The sequence below is a fragment of the Carassius carassius genome, chromosome 48 (genome assembly GCF_963082965.1).
Source record: "Carassius carassius chromosome 48, fCarCar2.1, whole genome shotgun sequence".
In the NCBI taxonomy this organism is placed as follows: domain Eukaryota; kingdom Metazoa; phylum Chordata; class Actinopteri; order Cypriniformes; family Cyprinidae; genus Carassius; species Carassius carassius.
This window is the reverse complement of record NC_081802.1, coordinates 2,838,352-2,861,288: the sequence shown is the minus strand read 5'-3', so window position 1 is coordinate 2,861,288 and position 22,937 is coordinate 2,838,352. Positions and strand designations below refer to the sequence as shown.

At 43.9% G+C, this 22,937-nt stretch overlaps 1 protein-coding gene across 1 annotated transcript; it reads right to left on the bottom strand.

Annotated features, from left to right (window-relative positions):
* Window positions 1-11,424: 11,424 nt before the first annotated feature.
* Window positions 11,425-16,322, bottom strand: LOC132131664 (uncharacterized). The gene is made up of 9 exons (XM_059543732.1): window positions 16,149-16,322; window positions 15,075-15,429; window positions 14,525-14,728; window positions 13,680-13,795; window positions 13,188-13,561; window positions 12,798-12,864; window positions 12,446-12,611; window positions 11,744-11,973; window positions 11,425-11,492 (listed from the first exon to the last, which is right to left on the bottom strand). Exons 1-8 carry the CDS (start codon window positions 16,264-16,266, stop codon window positions 11,859-11,861), a joined length of 1,515 nt encoding a protein of 504 aa, XP_059399715.1. The 5' UTR covers window positions 16,267-16,322; the 3' UTR covers window positions 11,425-11,492; window positions 11,744-11,858.
* Between the last annotated feature and the right edge of the window lie 6,615 nt (window positions 16,323-22,937).

Here is a 22,937-nt window from a genome sequence, read left to right as displayed (position 1 = left end):
AACACAACTCTTAACACATGGCTCAAAACAGGCTCAGAGCAGCCAAACACTACACAAAACCCTCACTGAGATAACACACACTGTTACTCAGAAAACACGGAGAGGAAAAACACCACACACAACCCTCACTGAGATAACACACACTGTCACTCAGAACACACTGAGAGGAGAAACACCACACACGACCCTCACTGAGATAACACACACCGTCACTCGGAACACACAGAGAGGAGAACCACCACACACGACCCTCACTGAGATAACACACACCGTCACTCGGAACACACCGAGAGGAGAAACACTACACACGACCCTCACTGAGATAACACACACCGTCACTCGGAACACACAGAGAGGAGAACCACCACACACGACCCTCACTGAGATAACACACACTGTCACTCAGAACACACCGAGAGGGGAAACACTACACACAACCCTCACTGAGATAACACACACCGTCACTCGGAACACACCGAGAGGAGAAACATTACACACGACCCTCACTGAGATAACACACACCGTCACTCTGAACACACAGAGAGGAGAAACACTACACACGACCCTCACTGAGATAACACACACCGTCACTCGGAACACACCGAGAGGAGAAACACCACACACGACCCTCACTGAGATAACACACACTGTCACTCGGAACACACCGAGAGGAGAAACACTACACACGACCCTCACTGAGATAACACACACCGTCACTCGGAACACACCGAGAGGAGAAACACCACACACGACCCTCGCTGAGATAACACACACCGTCACTCGGAACACACCGAGAGGAGAAACACCACACACAACCCTCACTGAGATAACACACACCGTCACTCGGAACACACCGAGAGGAAAAACACCAAACACGACCCTCACTGAGATAACACACACCGTCACTCGGAACACACCGAGAGGAAAAACACCACACATGACCCTCGCTGAGATAACACACACCGTCACTCGGAACACACCGAGAGGAAAAACACCAAACACGACCCTCACTGAGATAACACACACCGTCACTCGGAACACACCGAGAGGAGAAACACTGCACACAACCCTCACTGAGATAACACACACGTCACTCGTAACACACCGAGAGGGGAAACACCACACACGACCCTCACTGAGATAACACACACTCAGTCAGAACACACTGAGAGGAAAAACACTACACACAACCCTCATTGAGATTACACACACCGTCACTCGGAACACACAGAGAGGAGAAACACTACACACAACCCTCACTGAGATAACACACACCGTCACTCAGAACACACTGAGAGGAGAAACACCAAACACAACCCTCACTGAGATAACACACACTGTCACTCGGAACACACTGAGAGGAAAAACGTACTCGGTTACTAACGTAACCTTGGTTCTCTCTAGAAGAGGGAACGATTACTGCGTCTTAGCTAAGACGCTACGGGAAAAGTCTCTTTTCCCGAAATACTGGAGCAAAAAATTATCCTTAATTTTGAATTTTTGTAAAGCGCATTTGGAGCAGCACACAGCCATAGGCGAGACGGCTCGCTCACTCATTGGCTGCTCTGCGGCAACTGCACAGCCTATCGAGCGCAGGCTGATGCAACATCAGACCAATAAGGGCGCTCCGCGCCCTTCATGCCTCTTCCCGCCGAAACGGGTGTGGCCCAACCCTATAAAAGGAGCTCGAAAAGGCTGACTCACATGATTTATTTCATCGCCGAAGCGAACCAGAGTGAATCGTACGCACGGCAGAGAACGCAGTACTCGTTCCCTCTTCTAGAGAGAACCGAGGTTACATTAATAACCGAGTACGTTCTCTTACGAGAGTTCTCTCGCACTGCGTCTTAGCTAAGACGCTACGGGAACCCCATGTAAAGCGCAGTGCGCGCAGGGATCACACACCAATAAACCTAAAAAAGCAACGCCCAGGATTTACAGTGCACAGTCACCCGAGGGACTCAGAGAGAGGCAAGGCCTGACCAATGTGGCAATGCGGGTCTTACGCAATACTGCCCATATAACAGTCGGCAGCGCATAACGCTCGCGATCTCAGAGTTCCAATCAGGGCCCTGATTCGACTATACTGACAGCAGCCTTGCTTGCAAGGCGGGAACCTCCAGGTTATAGAACCTGATAAATGTAGACGGTGAGGCCTAACCTGCCGCCATACATATATCCTGCAAGGAGATCCCCGTAGACCACGCCCACGACGAGGCGACGCCCCTTGTGGAGTGTTCTCTGACGCCCAGTGGGCACTGAAGGCCCCTGGAAGCGTAAGCTAACGCTATGGCGTCAACTATCCATCTGGATAGAGTCTGTCTCGAAACAGCCATTCCCTTGGAACGTCCACTGAACGAGACAAACAGCTGCTCAGTCTGTCTAAAGACAGCGGAGCGAGACACATAAGCTCTTAAAGCCCTAACAGGGCAAAGAAGACTCGAGTCTCCATCCTCTCCTGACACCGACAGGGCAGACAGGGCAACAACCTGAGCCCGAAACGGCGTGTTGAGGGATTTCGGCACATAACCGTGCTTAGGTTTGAGTATGACCCTTGAGTCTTTAGGCCCAAACTCCAAGCATGACTGACTCACCGAGAGCGCGTGCAGGTCACCCACACGCTTCACCGAAGCGAGAGCCAACAAGAACACTGTCTTGAACGACAGATGCTGGAGGCTAATCGTTTGGATAGGCTCAAAAGGGGGACCCTTCATGGCCTCCAAAACCGTCGCGAGGTCCCATACAGGGACTGACGGAGGTCTGGGAGGATTCAGCCTCCTAGCTCCTCTAAGGAAGCGGATGACCAAATCGTTCCTTCCTATTGACTGACCGAGCGCAGTCCCCGTGACAGCGCGCTTTCGTTCTTGGAAAAGAACGCGGGGCAGTGAGCATTTTCGTGGGACGCGAAGAGGTCCACCTCCACCCTGCCAAATCTCTCCCACAACAGACGGACTGTTTGCGGGTGTAGAGACCATTCGCCCGTGGGAATGTTGTTTCTGGACAGCCTGTCTGAACCCAGATTCTGTAGCCCAGGTACATGAACTGCCCTCAGCAAGCGCAAGTTGCGCTGAGCCCAAACCAGGAGGCGTTCCGCCAACCTGTAGAGGTTTCGGGACCCGAGACCGCCCTGGCGATTTATGTAGGACACCACAGACATGTTGTCCGAACGGACTAAGACGTGGTGGCCCTTGATTCGGGGACAAAAGGCCAAAGGACGGTCTGCCCTCGAGCAGCACTCCCCATTTCGAAGTGGAGGCGTCCGTCGACACCATCTTCACTTTCGAGGACGTCCCCAGGCTTACACCTGATTGGTACCAGTCGTTCGCTGTCCAGGGTTTCAGGGCTGTAACGCAGCTCTGATTGACCCTGAGACACAGTCGACCAGATACCCCCGCGCTCTCAGCCAGAACTGCAGGGGGCGCATGCGGAGCAGGCCCAACTGAAGAACTGGAGATGCTGAGGCCATGAGACCCAGCATCTTCTGAAATTCTCTTAGCGAAACAGTCGCGCCGCAGCGAAGAGAACTCGCTGCGCGCTGAGTGCCCAACGCGCGCTGTGGTGACAGCCGCGCCGTCATGGAACGTGAGTCCAGAGCTATACCCAAAAACAGTATCGTTTGACTGGGGTTCAGCGAACTCTTCGTCCAGTTGACACTGAGACCGAGTTTCTCGGGGTGATCGAGTAAAATGGCCCCGTGTTCCACAAGCTCCTCTCGTGATTGAGCCAGAATCAGCCAGTCGTCCAAATAGTTCAGCACTCGCATGCCTCTGAGTCTGAGAGGAGCGAGCGCTGCGTCCATGCACCTTGTAAACGTACGAGGAGCTACGGACAAGCCGAACGGCAGGACTGTAAACTGGTATGCCTGGCCCTCGAAGGCGAATCTCAAATATCGCCTGTGACTTGATGCTATCTGTATTTGAAAATACGCGTCCTTCAGATCTATTGACATGAACCAGTCTCCTCTGCGAATATGCGCGAGGAGTTTCCTGGTCGTAAGCATTCTGAAACTGTGTTTCACCAATGCCTTGCTCAGCTGTCTTAGATCCAGTATGGGCCTGAGACCCCCGTCTTTCTTGGGCACTAGAAAGTATCTGCTGTACAGCCCCCCCCTCGCTTTGAGCTTGAGACACAGGCTCTACAGCCCCTTTGCTCAACAGTTTTGATATTTCGGCACAAAGTATGTGTGCTACTTCTGTTTTGACCGCAGTTTCGACGCGCGCTAAAAAGCACGGAGGGCGTTGAAAAAACTGTAGCGAGTAGCCTCTCTTTATAATGTCTAGCGCCCAATCCGGAACCCCTGGAAGCGCTGACCATGCGTCTGCATGAACGGCTAGGGGTTGGATGCGAAGCGCGCTCTGTTGCTGGGCAACAGCAGTGCTTCGATGCGCTCTAACATGTGCGTTAAGCCTGTTAAGCCCTCACTGCCCGAAGCTAGCAGAGAGCACGTGTCCTCTTCCCCTGACGCGGCCCTGAGATCGACTTCCTCGGACGACGCGGTGGCAGACAGCGGGCGCTGCCCATCGGGAAGCGATGCAGGGGAGGCCGGTGAAGCAGGGCGAACCAGCGAGCTCGGTTGAGCTGGAGGCGGTTCCGGTAAACGCTGGGAGCGGCGCTTTTTACGGCGCTGCGGCGCAGCGGAGGATGCAGGCTCGGAGAAGAATGCCAGGCGAGTCCTCAGAGTCACCATTGGCAACAGCTCGCAGTGAGGGCATCCGCCGTCAGCGAGCGCGAGCGCTGCATGATCCTCACCCAGGCAGGAGACACAGATGACGTACCGGTCTCCCTCGCTGAGTGGGGCTCTGACGAGCCGCAGGAAGGCATCTTAAAAAAGACGCAAGCTCTTTTACGAGTGTGTGTCGCAGGGCGAACACACACAAGGATATAAAAGGATATAGGCGCCGGAGAGCGCAGCAGGAACGGCAGTGGAAGGCGGCAAAGGCCAGCAGCTTCAGAAGTGGCTCGTCCCGCTGAGATGCTTATCAGACGGCGTTTGCTTCCTTCGTGATCCAACGATGCGTGAGCTTCGCTGAAGAGAAGAAAAATCAGGCGAGTCAGCCTTTTCGAGCTCCTTTTATAGGGTTGGGCCACACCCGTTTCGGCAGGAAGTGGCATGAAGGGCGCGGTCTGATGTTGCATCAGCCTGTGCTTGATAGGCTGTGCAGTTGCCGCAGAGCAGCCAATGAGCGAGCGAGCCGTCTCGCCTATGGCTGTGTGCTGCTGCAAATGCGCTTTACAAAAATTCAAAATAAAGGATACTTTTTTGCTTCAGTATTTTGTGAAAAGAGACTTTTCCCGTAGCGTCTTAGCTAAGACGCTGTACGAGAGAACTCTTGTAAGAGAACACCACACACAACCCTCACTGAGATAACACACACCGTCACTCGGAACACACAGAGAGGAGAAACACTACACACAACCCTCACTGAGATAACACACACCGTCACTCAGAACACACTGAGAGGCAGGGGCGTACACAGACATTTTTAGGGGCAGGGGCTCAAGTGAAATAAAGGGCACTTCTCATAATTAGTTTAACGCAACTCTGACTTCCTTTTAAAAAAATAATTTAAAAAGTTAATTAATTTTATCTTCCTCAAACTCACGCAATTGTTTCATTTTCAAAAGATGTCTACAAAATAATCAGTTCACAGAAACCATGGTCTCCTTAGTATTCACTAGGTTTATAGAGCAGCAAAGGAAACCATTCCACAATGTGCATGTTTTGAAAACATTTTCTATCCTACTATCTGAAATTTTCTTATGAGCTTTTTTTTTCAAGCTCGTATTTAAGTTCAGTAATTTAACTTAAATGACAATTAATAGGTAATTTTCATTGCCAGTCATGTGAAATAAGTGAACATAAACATACAAGCTTGATAAAAATGATCATTATTGAAGGAAATTTCAGATGGCACTTAGAGGATTTTTTCATCTGAACTCTTCATATTTAGAATAACCTAAATAACTGCATCAAACAGAGGGGCGTGTTTTACTAATAATTTGTTTATTTTTGCACAAGGCACTACATCGTTTTAATTATTTTGGTGTTATCAGAATACATAACACTTTAAAATTAAACTTACCAAAATAATTGAGTAAAAATTCAATAAAAGCCAATGTCATGTATGTATTTGTGGTGGTATGGAATACTATTTTATAAAGGTTCCGAGGAAATAAAAAAAGTAAAATTACTTAAATAGTTAATTTATAAATATTGTTATTTTTAAAGTTTAATGTTAACTTATTTCTACTCAGTTTTATTTATTAATGTACCAGATGCAGTTACTCAGATTTACTAAATTTTTTAGAGTGTATCCTCCATCTGTTTGCATCTGTAGATTTCTTCTAAATTCACCAATTTAGATTTCTAAATTTCAGGGGGAAAGACTCTTGATGTAAGTCAATAACTGGGGACGTTCTGTATGCAAATTAGGCGTAGTTAAAATGCGCACATTTGCATCTAATTGACAGGGAAATGCAGGTAAATAGGATAAACAAAATAACTAAAGCATATCACCTGGTGGTGATATATGCTTATTTTATTAACTTATTTTATTACATGGCTTAGTTAAATTCCAATGTAGAATGCGGTCTGTTATAACCAACAGACCGCTGTGCGGAGTATAACAGACCGTTGCCGTGAAAAACAGAGCGTTGCTATGGACTCACAGGATTCTAACCGTAGAGACGGAGCGGACTATTTTCTTTAGCGGAAGCAATACAATCGGGTTTAACAATCGGGGGAGAGGGAGCGCTTCAGAACTCCTGACCATATATTTAGATACTATATTTCAATAAATATATTTGTTTGACAGGGAAGCTGTGTGCAAACAGAAATATATATTATTTTTCAAAAATAAAAAAAAAGCATCCCAGAAAAAAGGGCACTTTCTCTCCAGGAATAAAAAGGGCAGGTGCTCAAGTCCCCTTTCATGTTTATGTGTGCACGTGCCTGCTGAGAGGAGAAAAACCACACACAACCCTCACTGAGATAACACACACCGTCACTCGGAACACACCGAGAGGAGAAACACCACACACGACCCTCACTGAGATAACACACACCGTCACTCGGAACACACCGAGAGGAGAAACACTACACACGACCCTCACTGAGATAACACACACCGTCACTCGGAACACACCGAGAGGAGAAACACTACACACGACCCTCACTGAGATAACACACACCGTCACTCGGAACACACCGAGAGGAGAAACATTACACACGACCCTCACTGAGATAACACACACCGTCACTCGGAACACACCGAGAGGAGAAACACCACACACAACCCTCGCTGAGATAACACACACCGTCACTCGTAACACACCGAGAGGAGAAACACCACACACGACCCTCACTGAGATAACACACACCGTCACTCAGAACACACACAACCCTCGCTGAGATAACACACACAGTCACTCAGAACACACCGAGAGGAGAAACACTACACACAACCCTCGCTGAGATAACACACACCATCACTCGGAACACACCGAGAGGAGAAATACCACACACGACCCTCGCTAAGATAACACACACCGTCACTCGGAACACACCGAGAGGAGAAACACCACACACGACCCTCGCTGAGATAACACACACCGTCAATCGGAACACACCGAGAGGAGAAACACCACACACGACCCTCGCTGAGATAACACACACCGTCACTCGGAACACACCAAGAGGGGAAACACCACACACGACCCTCACTGAGATAACACACACCGTCACTCGGAACACACCGAAAGGGGAAACACCACACATGACCCTCGCTGAGATAACACACACGTCACTCGGAACACACAGAGAGGAGAAACACCACACACGACCCTCGCTGAGATAACACACACGTCACTCGGAACACACCGAGAGGGGAAACACCACACACGACCCTCACTGAGATAACACACACTGTCACTCGGAACACACCGAGAGGAGAAACACCACACACGACCCTCGCTGAGATAACACACACTGTCACTCGGAACACACCGAGAGGAGAAACACTACACACGACCCTCACTGAGATAACACACACCGTCACTCGGAACACACCGAGAGGGGAAACACCACACATGACCCTCGCTGAGATAACACACACCGTCAATCGGAACACACCGAGAGGAGAAACACCACACACGACCCTCGCTGAGATAACACACACCGTCACTCGGAACACACCGAGAGGGGAAACACCACACACGACCCTCACTGAGATAACACACACCGTCACTCGGAACACACCGAAAGGGGAAACACCACACATGACCCTCGCTGAGATAACACACACGTCACTCGGAACACACCGAGAGGGGAAACACCACACACGACCCTCACTGAGATAACACACACTGTCACTCAGAACACACACAACCCACGCTGAGATAACACACACCGTCACCCGGAACACACCGAGAGGAGAAACACCACACACGACCCTCGCTGAGATAACACACACCGTCACTCGGAACACACCGAGAGGAGAAACACCACACACAACCCTCACTGAGATAACACACACTGTCACTCGGAACACACTGAGAGGAGAAACATCACACACGACCCTCACTGAGATAACACACACTGTCACTCAGAACACACACAACCCTTGCTGAGATAACACACACCGTCACTCGGAACACACCGAGAGGAGAAACACCACACACGACCCTCGCTGAGATAACACACACCGTCACTCGGAACACACCGAGAGGAGAAACACCACACACGACCCTCACTGAGATAACACACACCGTCACTCGGAACACACTGAGAAGACAAACACCACACACGACCGTCACAGAGATAACACACACTGTCACTCAGAACACACAAAACCCTCGCTGAGATAACACACACCGTCACTCGGAACACACCGAGAGGGGAAACACCACACACGACCCTCGCTGAGATAACACACACCGTCACTCGGAACACACCGAGAGGAGAAACACCACACACAACCCTCACTGAGATAACACACACTGTCACTCGGAACACACTGAGAGGAGAAACACCACACACGACCGTCACAGAGATAACACACACCGTCACTCAGAACACACACAACCCTCGCTGAGATAACACACACCGTCACTCGGAACACACCGAGAGGAGAAACACCACACACGACCCTCGCTGAGATAACACACACCGTCACTCGGAACACACCGAGAGGAGAAACACCACACACGACCCTCACTGAGATAACACACACGTCACTCAGAACACACCGAGAGGGGAAACACCACACATGACCCTCGCTGAGATAACACACACCGTCACTCGGAACACACCGAGAGGGGAAACACCACACACAACCCTCGCTGAGATAACACACACCGTCACTCGGAACACACCGAGAGGGGAAACACCACACACGACCCTCACTGAGATAACACACACCGTCACTCGGAACACACCGAGAGGGGAAACACCACACATGACCCTCGCTGAGATAACACACACCGTCACTCGGAACACACCGAGAGGGGAAACACCACACACGACCCTCGCTGAGATAACACACACCGTCACTCGGAACACACCGAGAGGGGAAACACCACACACGACCCTCGCTGAGATAACACACACGTCACTCGGAACACACCGAGAGGAGAAACACCACACACGACCCTCGCTGAGATAACACACACGTCACTCGGAACACACCGAGAGGAGAAACACCACACTTTAATTCTAGAAACTAAAGTAGAAAAATAGTAGAAACTAAAAGTACATACTGTAATTCAAACAAATAATTTTCAGAGCTAATCCTGAAAATGCAGTCAGCCGTGTTTGAAATCTATTCCTATTTTGATCCTATAATGTGTGCTTCACAGTTTTGATAGCAGTGTGTTAGCATTTGAACAAAGTGCTGTAAATCCACAGTGTTGTGCAAGTTGTGGTTAAAGTCATGGGATAAGTGTGTAGAGTTTTTAAAACTGTGTTCAAGCAGTGAAAAACAAACTAGAGTTTGGTCCACATGAACTGCTGCTGTGCAGACTGTAGCTAGATTTTTGCACATGTGTCTCCAGTTGTGCTCACTGTCTTTTAGCAATCGAAAAAAACTGTAATAAAAGTATACATAGAAAGCTCATATTTAATGGCAGGTCTGTTAAATAATTTAATATGCTTTCTATAAAACATTTGCAATGCTATTGTAAAAGGTGTTATTATTCATGCTTTGGCATAACCTCAGAAATTAAAGGGGTCTTATGATGCGATTTCAATTTTTCCTTTCTCTTTGGAGTGTTACAAGCTCTTGGTGCATAAAGAAGATCTGTAAAGTTGCAAAGAGTAAAGTCTCAATTCTAAAGAGTTATTCTTTATAAAAGTTAAAGGGATAGTTCACTTTCAAATAAAATGTTGATAAGTTTTAGCTTACCTCAAGGGCATCCAAGATGTAGGTGTCTTTGTTTCTGCAGTAGTTCCCATTCTGATATTTTTAGGTCAAACCATTCTTGTCTGTCACTCATATAATGGAGGTCTATGGTCACCACCTCAAAGAACATGCACAGAGGAGTCCAAATTAAAGCAAGCTAAATCATATCGATTTCTAACCTCCCATTCTTGGCTAAAGTTCTTGAGCGTGTTGGGGCTGTTCAGTTAAATAATCACCTAGCTCTTAACAGTCTCTTTGAACCTTTTCAATCTGGGTTCAGAAGAGGGCATAGTACTGAAACCGCTTTAATTAGGGTCATAACTGATCTTCTTATCACAGCGGATTCAGGTGCATACAGTATTTTGGTCTTGTTAGACCTCAGTGCTGCTTTTGACACTATATGTCACTCTCTTCTGCTTGACAGGCTGGAAAATTGGTTGGGTCTTTCTGGAGCTGTCCTCAATTGGTTTCGGTCTTATTTAACTAAACGTGCCCAGTTTGTTGGCTTGGGTAACTATAAATCAGATACCGTGCCTGTTCGACAGGGAGTTCCTCACACTGCAAAATTTTTCGTTGTAAATTTACAATAAATAATTGGATAAATTTTGCATGACTTTCACAGTAAGGATTACAGCAATATACTGTGAAATATAGTCACAGCAATTTATTGTAATTTTATATCTGTGATATTACAATGCATTGTTGTAAAAGCACAACTGTATACTGTAACTTCACAGCTTCAATGTCAAAGCAATTACTGTGATATTACAGTACATAACTGGGGAATTACAATCTCTTGCTGTACATCATTACAACAAGGCCCTGTACTTTTACAGTGTGTACTGTGAAAGTAATGTACAAGTTGACAATAATTTACTGTGAATTTACAATGTATACTGTGGAAGTCATGCTAAAATTGTCCAATAACTTACTGTAAAAGTAATGCAGATGAAGCTTCCATTTACTGTGAATTTACAATCATTGTACAATTAACCCCCTCCCCCCAACAAACAACTCTGAGGTAAAGTCAACGTTAGCCCAATGGCATATTTATTAACAAAAAAATATTTTTCAATGTACAGCAGATGCCAAGAACTTCAAGAGTTCAAGAAATTCAAGTCTAGTCATTTTCTAGTCATAAAAGCCATCTTAAAATGCAGAAAATCCAGAGAAATTGTGCAAACTTCACAAAGTCGCAAAATTCAACTATTCAACTAGCTGTGTCACAATAACAGTAATGGACAGGATGAGAATGAGGCCTTCATGGCAAGATAAGAGAGCAAGGGAGAGAGCGATGAAGTAATGTCAGGCACTCCTCTCAGTCTCAAACATTATAATGAGTCCACACGCAACAGCATTGTGTAAAAATCTTGTAGTGCAAAGTTGTCTTGAAAAATTACAAAAAGAACAAGGCTACTCAAAACTGAGCCTGACAACTACCGCTGCAAAAAAAAAAAAAAACTATGATGCCCACTCAAAGTCAATAAGTTTCCTCAAAAGGGTGCTCACATGAGGGTTCATTGTTGTCCGCTTCTTGGTCTTTGAGCCTCTTTCAGGATTGATGCCCAGGAAGCATCTGTTAATAAACAAAGATAGTTTCAGTTTTAAATAGACTTACAGTATATAATGCAGACAGCATTTATCAAGGTGTGCTTTTTGCTGTGCTTTTTCCCCACATCAAACCCTAATAGATTTATAATTCAAACTTGTTAGATCTTCTGCTACCCATAATTTTTTTTGCCATTTTTAGCCAAGGTGTCTCAGGTTAGGTTTGCCTGAGGCAAAGTGGTTGATTTTTTACTATGAGAGGTAGCAAAACAAAATAAATAGTTGTGATTGGACCGGCAGGTATTTGTCAGCATAACATGTGTAGAAACCCAGACTGATCGGCAGAGCGAAACTGAATGAGTTCGCGAGATCAGGATGGTCTCACCAGGCTAGCCTCATGTACCTCGTTTGTCAGCATTTTCGACCTCAAGACAATCATTGAGTTGGAAACCTGTACTATAATGTGAATTACAAGATTAAATGTGATCTTTATAAAATACCTTTGAATGAACTCCAGTGTCGAAGATCCAGCGGCAGGATACTCAAGGTTGAATACGTAATAGCTGCTGAAGAAAGCAGCTACTCCGTGTAAAAAGAAAGGTTGTGGGCCCATCACGACATGTCCCTCGATGGATATAAGCCATCCAGAGGGCTTCATCATGACACCTGAAATGAACAGATACAACATTATGTGTTATAAGCACTTTGCGATCTGCTTAAGATACAAAGGGCTATACAAATGTAATTATTATTATAATTAGAATTATTATTATTTATTGTGGTCATGTAGATTTTAGGATGAAAACAAAATAATGAGTTAGAAATGACGATACTAGATCAAAGTAACATTACCTTGAATGATCAAGCAGGGGGTTCCGGGGAGTTCTGCAGTATTGACGTCCACAGCAGTGGCACATGGCTGTAACATAGTTAAGAAAGAAAGTGACGTGACATTCAGCCAAGTATGGTGACCCATACTCAGAATTTGTGCTCTGCATTTAACCCATCCGAAGTGCACACACACAGAGCAGTGAACACACACACACACTGTGAGCACACACCCGGAGCAGTGGGCAGCCATTTATGCTGCGGCGCCCGGGGAAGCTGTTAACACACAATAGCATGGATTTAGGATAAAGGATAAATATTGTTAATTGGTCAGAGGTAGTAAATAATGCAAGGTAAATGTTGATAATGTAATCACTCATTTTGCATTTTAAATATTTGAATGAAAAATCTTACATCAACTTCAAGCATCAAACTCTCTTTCGGCTCTTTGAAGTACAACATTAGGAGCAGCAGAATGCAGGCAGCCTTGTCAGAGTCTGGATCATAGCAGGCCAGAACATCACGGATCTTGGGGTTGTCCAGTGTTGCACAGTAATCCAGGATGGTCTGTCCTCGTCGACTAATTGCCTCCTGTAGCTTCTGAAGGACATCGACGTCCGTCAGGAGGCCAAAGTGCGAGAATAGGCATTTCTGAGAGAAGAGAAATGGCCATTCCTGTTTGATCTCAGACATCGCTGCAGCAGGCACTTTGTTAAGGTATTTCCGCAGGATGACGTATGTCTTTTCCATCATTGGTTCTGCTCTCTCTGCCCCACTCATTCCTTCCTCTGTGTATACAGACATAGAAATGTATTGTTAGTACCCAAGTAACAATTTGTTCTTGTAGCCGCCCAACACACACAGTGTTCAGATCTTGACCAATTACTAAAGTCTAAACAAAATTACCCCAAAAGACAATAGATGGCATGCCTGAGTAGATGTTCAGCAGATCCCTCTTTATATTCTCCAACGTTGCCTCGGTCTCCCCCTCTGGCAAATCTGCTGGGCCCCACCTGACACACCTAGGAGTGGGCATCACAGGGTAACAATACTATTGGGGACAGTTATAACCCAGAAGGTGGAGCAAGTCGTCTCATGACTGAAGGGTCAGCAGTTTGATTCCCTATTGTGACTGTCTAAATAGACCCATCCCACAGAAGTTATGTTACAGTGTAATAGTGTTGTAAACACAGGTGTATTTTATCAAACTAATTAAAGGGATATTCCACCATTTGGGGAATTAAGCTAATTTTCCACCTCCCCTCGAGTAAAACAATTGATTTTTACCATTCTCTCGTTCATCCAGCAGTTCCCTGAGTCTGGCGATACCATGTATAGCTCCAGCCTAGCATAGATCATTGGATCGGATTAGACCATTAGCATCTCGCCCGCAAAGTGACTAAGATTTCCAGAATTTGTCCTATTTAAAAGTTGTATCCCTTTAAGGTCAAGGTATTTAGTGTACCACAACCATGCATGCCAGAGAGCCACTATGCACAATATCAGCGCCCTGGCTCAGATAAATCCTAAATGGAACAAGGCCATAATCACAGGTAACACCTGTGTTTACTACACTATTAACATCGCAACATGATTGCTGTGAAAAGGGTCCATGTCAAAGTGTCAATAAAGTAGTCAAGAGAAAAGTATGTTTTGTCCTGTTTCAGGGTTATTCATATTCATATACAATGCTTTCGAACAAATATTGACAGAATTTACATGTATATTGCCACATACATATTGCCACATACCCGTATTGGTCAACAGGACCTCTTGCCAGTCTGGCCTCTCCTGCCATTCCCGTGCGCGGTCTACTTTCTCTGCGGCGTTGAGCAAGAGTTTTATTCCTATTTTTGTACTCCACTCTCGTTTTTACTTGTTGCAGAAGAGAGTGACATCCGTCTCCAGCAGTATCACCGTACTTGCCAATGTCGCCAAATGATTTTGGATGGCTCCTGAAAATGTGGGTGGGATAATTAGAAAACACTTATGACAGAAGCGTACTGCTAATGTAAGGATTACTTAAAGGAAAGAACTATGCTTAAAAAAAAAAAAATCAGGCTGAACAAGACCAAAAAAAAACATCAGGCTGAAACAGACCTTCATAAAAACATGTGAATTATTATGGTTTTCTTGAATATACTAGCTCTGTTTAAGCAAACCATGTTTACAAAGTCTTCACTTTTGCACCCTTTTAACATAATAGGTGCAGGGAATGAATCAGTGAAAGTTACAAACAGTTGAAGGGGGTGGGGCTGGGGATTAACTGACAGCTAATATTGATAATAGTCCCATCCCTACCTGACAATGTTTCTCACAACGTTGTGGCACATGGCTCTGGTTGGGTTGCGGTCGTGCTGCATCATTTGGTCCACGAGCACGACCACGAGAGCCTTTCTCTCGTCTGGCAATGGTCTTTCTTCTTTTTCCACTCTAAGTCGAATGGCTGGTGACACCTGGTCCCAGTTGAGACGAAAGTCAACATGCCATGGTACGCCAGAGTGTAAAGCGCTTGACGTGCTTGGGGCAGTGCTTGGAGGGCTGGGCAACAGCTGATTTGGAGGCTGGAATGTTGTGTTTGGAGGACATGGAGTTAGGGAACTTGGAGCACTTGGATCAGGAGCAGAGACCAACTCCATATTAAGAGTAACAAGTCCTAGAGGGCACAAAAACAATTTATTAATTAAGATAGGGCAAGATGAAGTGCTATGGGGTCAATAGACTGTGTGCTTAACTGTAATCCTGCTCCAGTACTTCCCGGAGGAAGCTCACACATTGGTTTCCTGTCAGCACTATTGGATGAAGAAATTTGAATTTATTCACGTGAGTGCCATTTGTTAGAATGTGACATAATGGATTGGGAGAACGCAGAAGTGGCCATTGACTCATGTTAAAAGATTGCTCTGATAATGCCACTTAAAAAAACAATAGTTAAAATAACAGGCCAATACACTATTGGAATTACAAACTCATCATAAAAGGGTCTGATTGTTTTTCACTGCTATTGTTATTAAGTTTGGAAATGCATGCAAGTAATAAGCATCAGCTGCATTCACTTCTATGTATTTCCAGATGTAAAAACAACAGCAGTGAATAACAGCCCAGTTTTGATGAGTTTGTAATTCCATACACCATATACATTTCCCCAACCCATTACGTCACACTAAACAAATGCCACACACATGAATAAGGTCTATAAGCTGTGCTGCACTCCTAAGATTAATCACTTCATCCAATAGTATTTGACAGGTAACCAATGTGTGAGCTTGGGACTATATACAAAGCATATTGTCTACCAGTTTTGCAAATGTTCTAAGGCCCTACTTCAGTGACATGAAAGAGTGAAAAGTGTAATGGGTGAACAGATGAATTTACCGTCCTTGATGCCCTTCAATAACTTCCGACTTTGGATAGGTTTGAGGTATTTCACCAGATCCCTCTCCTCCACCAAGGTCAGATCTTCAATAGACTCGACCCCAAGCTCATCCAGCATGGTGGTAAGAAGGTCATCAGGGAGATCAGGCAAGTATGACAACACTGCCTCCTTGGCCTAGTCTCATTAAGTAGTAAATCATGAAACACTGTAATTTCTCATTTTTGCCATCCCTACACTGTATGCATATTTCATACTATAGTCTGTTCAATCAACAAAGCAAGTTAATGACAAAATCAACTTTATTCAAGGCTACCAAAAAAAAAAAAAAAAACTTTGTTTGCTTTGACTATATAGCCTGCTCTACTACTCACATCTCTCCTCACGTATCCTGTATACTCACTTTCCTCCCTGCTCATACTGCCTCTGGAAAAGAATGGTGGAGAGCAATAAGGGACTGATCATACACATTGTATGCTGAAAGAGGATAGTAGTCCAGTAGATCTTCCTGCTTAATGCACACATAATTGTCTTGGGCCACTCCTAGGTCACAGTACACACCTGTGTCACATAACTTTACAAAAGTATGTTTCTCTGAGACAAAATAGACCGAGTTATGAACAACAATAATTAGCATAATCTTCCCAATAAGAAGCCCTTCATCACTGTTCTCTAGTAAAATGTGCATCCCCCTTTTGTAATCTGTGCCTTTGACTGTAACATAGTTACAAGCCACTGCCGACTGTAACTGGAATAGACAACTGGCTACAGATGCCCTGATCTTGTCATTGTAATCGTCAACATGAAAATCAGTCCCCTTTTCTGCTTGTACAAGTGGAGGGAACAAGTTTCCTGCACTCAAATACGCTTGTAGAAGTTGGTGCCTCTCTGCTAGAGTTTTGCACAAATTTTTTAAATTGTGCAATTTTCTGGCACACTGTTTAAAGAATGTATGTTTGCTCTCAAATCGGAGTGTCCATAGGCGAATAAGTGGGCCAAAGTGAATAATGAGAGATGGATAGTGGCACAGATAATGGTGCTTTGGTCTGAGGGGGGCATTGGGGAAAAGCCTTGTCCTGTTGTCTATGTACTCCTCTATGAGGACTTTAAGATACGCAACCTGGCCCTCTGTAATGACCGGTGCACAGATAAGCTCAACAATCTCCCTCAGCTGCAAAATCATTTGCCACACCTCATTTTCGCAGGGATCTTTAATCCTGTCACCGACCATGAGTGGGAGAAGTCTAAGCAAACACCAGTTCTGAACTGCATGCCCACTGAGCTTGTCGCTGCTGGGAGAGAGGTCTGCTGGTTTGTCCTTACCATCGTTAACTTCATATCTGAACTGGTTCTTGCACCTGTTTAACTGCAGGTATGTAAAATGATTATCCTCAACTAAATGGCGAATATATAAAGGAAGGTCATAAGCTATGACTCCCTCAAATAAGTCATGGCCTAGACATGGTGGTAGGCCAGGCTGGCAAACATGGAAATGTGAAAGCTGATTGAAAGGAGAGTCAAACTTGATGCCGCATACAGAGTCAGTGGCAGTAGTTTCCTGCTCTTGCAAATTACTTGCATATGATTGGGCTGTTCTTTTGGTACCACACGATATAGGATTAGTCAGGAAATCATCTCTACACACCTCACAGTAACGACAAAAATAAGTAGACCGACTGAAGTTCTCCAAGAATCCCCCAATAGAATGGGATCCCAGGTTGTCTCCTGCAATGGCAACCAAAGAGCCCTTTAGAACAATGCCATCAGATGTGACTACACCTCTCTGCTCCAGAATTTTGAGGTCCTCAATCAGGGGAGCAAAAACTTTATTTACCCCAAAATACTTAAAGTCCTGTTCCCTACATAAGAGAACAAGTTGCATCTGATCAATAGAAGATCTATTGTGAGGCAAGATATCAGTCAGAGTTAGGTAAACCGCTAAAACCTTGTGCTTTTTTTTCCCTGAGCCCAGGGGGTTGACAACCTCAAAGGCATCTTGGTACAGTATTAAACCAAGTGAAGAAGGGTCAGCTTTCAACATTGGAATACTTTCAAAGCCTTCTCCATCCTTGACATCCTGATAGACAGCATCAGTAGATGGCTGCAAACGTGTCATGGTATACTGTTCGCGTAGAGACTCATTTTTGAAAAGTGTCACCAATGTCTCATGAATAGGAACATACTGAGCAAAACATTCTTTGTCATTTTCATCATTGCCCAAGAGCAAAGGAACGGGATGAACATAGTTAAAAAACTCTTTAAAAGCAGCCTTCCTCTTTGCATCTGTACTGAGCATTCCCCTGTTATAGAGTGTGAGTAGATCATCTCTGTTCATGTCCTCAGTGATGCTGCTTATAGTGGCCTGAGGGATTCTGAGTTCTTTTAGTTTCTCACTCAGAATGTTTAGGGAATTGGACAGGCCAAGTTCATGAGCACTTTGAAAACCATCAATAATGGTTTGAATGGTGCTTGCTGGTAAGAGTAGCTTAGATTGCAATTTCAGGTAAAAAAGTGTAAGGTTCTGTAAAAATAGGTTTTCGTCGATAGCTAATGGCATTTGTGGTTCATTATGTTCCTCGGCAGCCTCTGAATATGACTGACTGGGTCCTGGCAACGGCTCTGTAGCAATAGACTTGTCTAAAACAAGGTTATCTAAAACTGAATCCTCTGCACACCTATGTTTTCTGGAAATATGTGAAGCAAAAGTCATTACGTATGTGAACGTGCAATCACAACCTCTAAATGGACATCTAGTTACCATTCCTTCCCTTATGTGCGTCTTCAAATGCTTAATAAGAGAGGTCAAAGCGTCACACTTAAATGCACAAGCCTCAAGCAGACATTTCAAGGGTGTGTCAGGTGGTAGAGCTGATGTGCCAGGTAGTATAGGCCCAGCAGCCTGCAGGTAGGACCTATGCTGCCTATACATATGAATTTGCAGTCCCGTGTGTTTTATGTACCTCCGTGGACAGTCAGGCACCCCACACTGGTAGTGATAATTGGGGGCATTGCTATGCAGTTTTGTGTGCTGAACATAGTTACACACATTCTCAGACACATGCTCACAGCCAACGAATTTACAGTTGAACATTGTGGTGCATGTTAACTAGTCACCTACTGTACCTAATCTATTTCTCCTCACTCTTAGCCTGACACTGAACAGAATGGTTAGCCTCGCCCTCTGATGACCTGGAAAGAAAAGAAAAGGAAAGAAAAAGGAGAAATTACACGGCAACCAACAATAAGAATTTCAGTTTGAATGCAGATTATGATCATTTATCATTGTAATATAATTTTAGCCGTATGTCAAAAATGATAGTGGTATATAAATAGTGTTTTTTTCTGTAGCACTTTGAGATTGCTCACTCAATGTAAGGTGCATTTACAACTTTTACAATTATTATTCATTTATATCAGGACAAGTGGGAACCCAAGTGTTAAAACCCTCCCGTTGTCGAATACGACATGAGACTAACTTACTCCAGTTAGCTCAGTCATATTGTAACTAGGATATCTGCTGGAAAAAAATAATAATTCATGTACCGTTTGAATCACTAAGTCATTTAAAGTTAAACAGCTAACGGTTAGCCCTGCTAATCTATGATAACCTTGACTAATTAGAGAAATGTGCACACATAAATAGTAATGTTTGTCCCATCATTGGTTTATAAACTTTACAAACACCAGATTTGTCTAAACTGTGATATTGACATGCAAAATATTAGCGAAACTCTCGTCATTACTAACATTACTACTATTAGCAAATGCTGTGAGAGAATTTTCAACAGTTCCGGACACTTGCTAACAAAATGAGAACTGTTGTAACTAGGATATCCGCTGGAAAAAAAAAATCATGGACCGTTTGAATCACTAAGTCATTAAAGTTAAACAGCTAACGGTTAGCCCTGCTAATCTATGATAACCTTGACTAATTACAGAAATGTGCACACATAAATAGTAATGCTTGTCCCATCATTGGTTTATAAACTTTACAAACACCAGATTTTTTTAAACCGTGATAGTGACATGAAAAATTATAGAGAAACTCTCGTCATTACTAACATTACTACTATTAGCAAATGCTGTGAGAGAACTTTCAACAATTCCGGGCACTTGCTAACAAAATGTGAACTGTGTCATGCGATAAACGTTTATTTGAAAGTATATATTGTAATTATATCAAAATAACATCGGTGTAAGTGCTGCAAACATGCATGCTGCTCACCTTCTCCATTCAGCCCGGAATAGAAGAGGGACACGATGGCGCTTTCAATTCAAAACAGATCGGTTATGTCATGTGACTTCCCAGGGCATATTTCAATACAATATTTCACTGTAATAATACCGTTTAATGTTGTGAAATCCTTAATTTTTTTCACTGTGTTGCTGTGATATTACAGACCTTGTTGTGATATAACAGCAGGTTTTAGATTGCAAGATTTTACTGTAAAATAAGAGTTAAATTCTGTAAAATCCAAGGATACTGTAGTTTTTACAGGTATTCATTGGGATATTACAGGGAAAACTTAATTACAACAAGTAACTGTAAAATAATACTGTTAATTATTGTGAAATGCTGGTAATTTTTAACAGTGCAGGGTTCAGTACTGGGTCCAATATTATTTAATATTTATATGCTTCCACTTGGGCAGATCATTAGGAAACATGGTCTTGGGTATCACTGCTATGCGGATGATACGCAGATTTACATCACCACTAGTCCTGATGTCCATTGCTCACTAATAGCTTTACGTGGTTGTTTAGCAGAGATCAGTAACTGGATGCATAACAACTTCCTGAAGCTGAATGGCTCCAAAACTGAACTGATGCGGATTGGTACAGTGGCAGCCACACGTAAGGCTGAGCAGATCAGTTTGATTGTTGATTCCTGCACGGTAATCCCCACTTCACAGGTGCGAAATCTTGGTGTCATTTTTGATTCACAATTATCATTTGAAGCACACATAAAACACATCTCTAAAACTGCATTTTTCCACCTGAGAAACATAGCTCGACTTAGACCTTTTCTCTCTTTTGCAGACACAGAAAGGCTTATACATGCCTTCATAACAACTAGGTTAGATTATTGTAATGCCTTGTTCTCTGGCCTTCCAGCTAAATCGTTGAGCAAGCTTCAGTATATACAAATTTCTGCCGCTCGTGTGCTCACTTGTACTTCTCCTCGTGAACACATTACACCGGTTCTTTCACAATTACACTGGCTTCCCGTAAATGCGAGAATTGATTTTAAAATTCTTACTTTAACATACAAGGCACTTCATGGGACTGCACCTGAGTATCTTTGTGAACTCATCAGCCCTTATATTCCATCACGCTCTCTTCGCTCTACTAACTCTCTTTCACTTAACCAGCCATCATGCAAGCTAAAGACCATGGGGGAAAGAGCCTTTTCATATAAAGCCCCTAAGCTATGGAATGTACTTCCTCTGCACGTCAGAAATGCACCAACGTTGGATGATTTTAAAAAGTTGATTAAGTCACATTTATTCAAGACTGTCTTTCTATAATGAATTGTTGTATTGCTTTTGGTGTTTTGTTTTACTTTATTTATTACTTTATTACTGTAGCGCTTTGGGTCTAAGAAAAGCGCATTACAAATAAAATGTATTATTATTTTATTATTATTATATCAAAATTTAATTTGAAAGTGAACTATCCCTTTAAGACCCTGCTACGCCCCTCTAAAATGGCTCGTTTAAACACGCCCCCACATGCCTACATCACTATGTGGAAATATTTGCGTAATGCCACCCATATGTTCCGCAAAGAAAGAAGGCATGGTTTCAGTAACACAGTTAGTGTTGAAGCAGTCATGTCAGGGAGATGCTGTGTGTATCTAGGAAAAACCAAAAACACTTTATTTGGCCTTGTGAAAGAAGATGCATTTAGGAATCTTTAGGATTACTTACAACAGAACAGCAAATAATTTTATGGACGACCATTTCGTGAAGGAGGAGGAGGTCATTCTGACTTTGCTACAACAATCTGGCACTTCTGTATCAATAATCACAATAATCTTTGTTATTAGTTTAAGTATTTGCTACTGAATGTTCAAATGCGGATGTTTGCGAGTCATGTGTGTGTGTGAGAGAGAGAGATAGAGAGATTCTGTTACACCAAATAAACAAAATAATTATCTTTAAAAAAAAGCATCACATAACCCCTTTAAACTTGCAGCATTTGACAACTATAAGGATGAGAATACATACATACTATACTACTAGATCTCCATCTAGTGTTCTATACAGGAATTCACCTTTCCAGGATTAGCTCCACCTTTTTGATTATCTATACTTATTTCTTTGATGTTTTCAGCTCGTCTGCCTGTTCCTGTCATCAGCAGTATTTCTTCCCAATGTTCTTCATCATCATCCTCATCATCATCATCCTCATCCTCAGAGCAGAATTGTTTATTGGTGTGTTCAGTGGTGAATGTGGGTCATGTGACTCTCTCCTGGTACAAAGGAAACAGTTTATTGTCCAGCATCAGTGTTTCTGACCTCAGAAGAAACCTTCCTTTAGAGGTGAAATATACAGATAAAAACAGCTACAGCTGTGTGATAAAAAATCCCATCAGCAACCAGACTCAACATCTGGACATCACTCAACTCTGTCACACATGTGCAGGTACAGCAGCACTGATACTTGCATTATTCACTGAATAATTTTGATGATTTTATAGAGATTAGATTAGATTAAACTTTATTGTCTTTATGCAGAGTACAAACACAGAGCTAATGAAATGCAGTTAGCATCTAACCAGAAGTGCA

Coding starts and splice junctions, on each gene's coding strand:
- LOC132131664 (XM_059543732.1), bottom strand. CDS start 16,266: ATGCTGGATGAGCTTGGGGTCGAGTCTATTGAAGATCTGACCTTGGTG. Junction 15,430..16,148: donor ATTGAAGGGCATCAAGGACG/GTAAATTCATCT, acceptor TGTGCCCTCTAG/GACTTGTTACTCTTAATATG. Junction 14,729..15,074: donor GTTGTGAGAAACATTGTCAG/GTAGGGATGGGA, acceptor CCACATTTTCAG/GAGCCATCCAAAATCATTTG.